The sequence below is a fragment of the Gopherus evgoodei genome, unplaced genomic scaffold (genome assembly GCF_007399415.2).
Source record: "Gopherus evgoodei ecotype Sinaloan lineage unplaced genomic scaffold, rGopEvg1_v1.p scaffold_36_arrow_ctg1, whole genome shotgun sequence".
NCBI lineage: Eukaryota > Metazoa > Chordata > Testudines > Testudinidae > Gopherus > Gopherus evgoodei.
This window is the reverse complement of record NW_022060038.1, coordinates 1,660,637-1,662,245: the sequence shown is the minus strand read 5'-3', so window position 1 is coordinate 1,662,245 and position 1,609 is coordinate 1,660,637. Positions and strand designations below refer to the sequence as shown.

At 45.3% G+C, this 1,609-nt stretch overlaps 1 protein-coding gene across 1 annotated transcript; it reads right to left on the bottom strand.

Moving 5' to 3' along the window:
* Positions 1–212: 212 nt before the first annotated feature.
* Positions 213–1,151, bottom strand: LOC115641901 (olfactory receptor 52N4-like). Its single transcript, XM_030545260.1, has one exon. It carries the CDS (start codon positions 1,149–1,151, stop codon positions 213–215), a length of 939 nt encoding a protein of 312 aa, XP_030401120.1.
* Between the last annotated feature and the right edge of the window lie 458 nt (positions 1,152–1,609).

Sequence of the window (1,609 nt, the reverse complement as noted above, 5' to 3'; positions counted from 1 at the left end):
GAGGATGGGTAATGGTCAAAGAGAGGGAGCTTAGCAACAGAGAGCACAGAGCTTGATGATGGAGTGATAAGACATTAGATGAGAGGAATTTCTCAGACTGCGAACTTCCAAAGTGCTGAGCTCAGCCAAACTGTGACAGGAAATCCTTGATTAATGAGAACCATCCTTTCACCCTCTTGTCGCACAGGTTGAAAGTCAGTGGCCTCTGGTGATCACCTTCTGCAAGTGTATTTTCCCACTTTATCACTCAGCTCTTGGGTTTTGACCCCATAAATGATGGGGTTCAGCACAGGAGGAACAAGCTGATAGAGGGCGGACAAGATGATGCGACCATAGGGAGTGATGTGTCCAATGAACCGGATTGTCAGGATGGTGAAGAAAACGGGAGTATAAAATATCATCAATACGCAAATGTGGGCTGTGCAGGTGTTGAGGGCTTTCTGGTGGGCTCTTTTGGAGGAAATTCTGAGGACGGCCCTAATGATGAGACCATAGGACAGGGCAATGAGCATCAGATCTGACCCCATGAGTAAAAATGGCATCACGAAGCTGTATGTCCTGTTGAATGTGATATCCCCACACGATATCATTGCCAAAAGCATGTGCTCGCAGTGCGTGAGGGTTATAATGCGGTTGTCACAGAATGGCAGCCTGCTCAGGGTCAGGGTCAGGGGCACCATGAAAAGTAAAGCTCTTACCAAACAAGCAAGCCCTAGCATAACTACTCGTGCATTGGTGAGGATGGTGGGGTATCTCAAAGGATTATATACGGCAACATAGCGATCAATGGCCATTAGCATGAGAACACCAGACTGCACAAAACTAACTGAGTGAAGGAAGAAAATCTGGGTGAGGCAGCCACCCATAGTAATGCCTTTCAGATTAAACCAAAATATACACAGAGCCTTTGGCATGACTGTACTAGACTTGGTGATGTCTGTGAGTGCCAGCATGCATATCAGCAGGTACATCGGCTTTTGCAGGGTCTCCTCTTTGCTTACAACAAACAGAACCATGAAATTTCCCAACAGGCAGAAAATGTAGGATGTAGAGTAAGGGATGGAAATCCAGATGTGGACATCTTCCATGCCAGGGACGCCCATTAGGATGAATGTTGACGGGTCAGACTGGGTGAAGTTCAAAGCTGCCATGATGTCATCAATGCGTCGATCGAGCTTAGAAATGCTCAATATACCTGAGAAGGGAGAGGAGCACAGTGAGAGAGAATACATGGTTTATAAAATAATTAGTAGGGTAAACATTTCATAGCTATTACCAATCTAGAAATGGGGGTGAGCAGAGAGGTGACAACATTTGAAGATAGCACCAGATTATTTAGGTCATAATCAAATACAGAGAAGTTCTCTGGGGGAGCTAACTCAGCCATGTGAATGTGCAGCATGTTGGAAGATGAACTTTGATGGCAATAATTGCCTCGTGTATGCCCACTGGAGGGAAAAGCTTGAATTCCTCAAACACTTTACAAGGTTCTAATTTAAATGTATGCACTCAGGGAACTGGGTGTCACAGTACACAGCTTTGTGAAACCCTGCTCATAGTGCAAGCACAGAGAGAAGCAAAGCAAAATATTGGGATCCAGAAAGAGTGT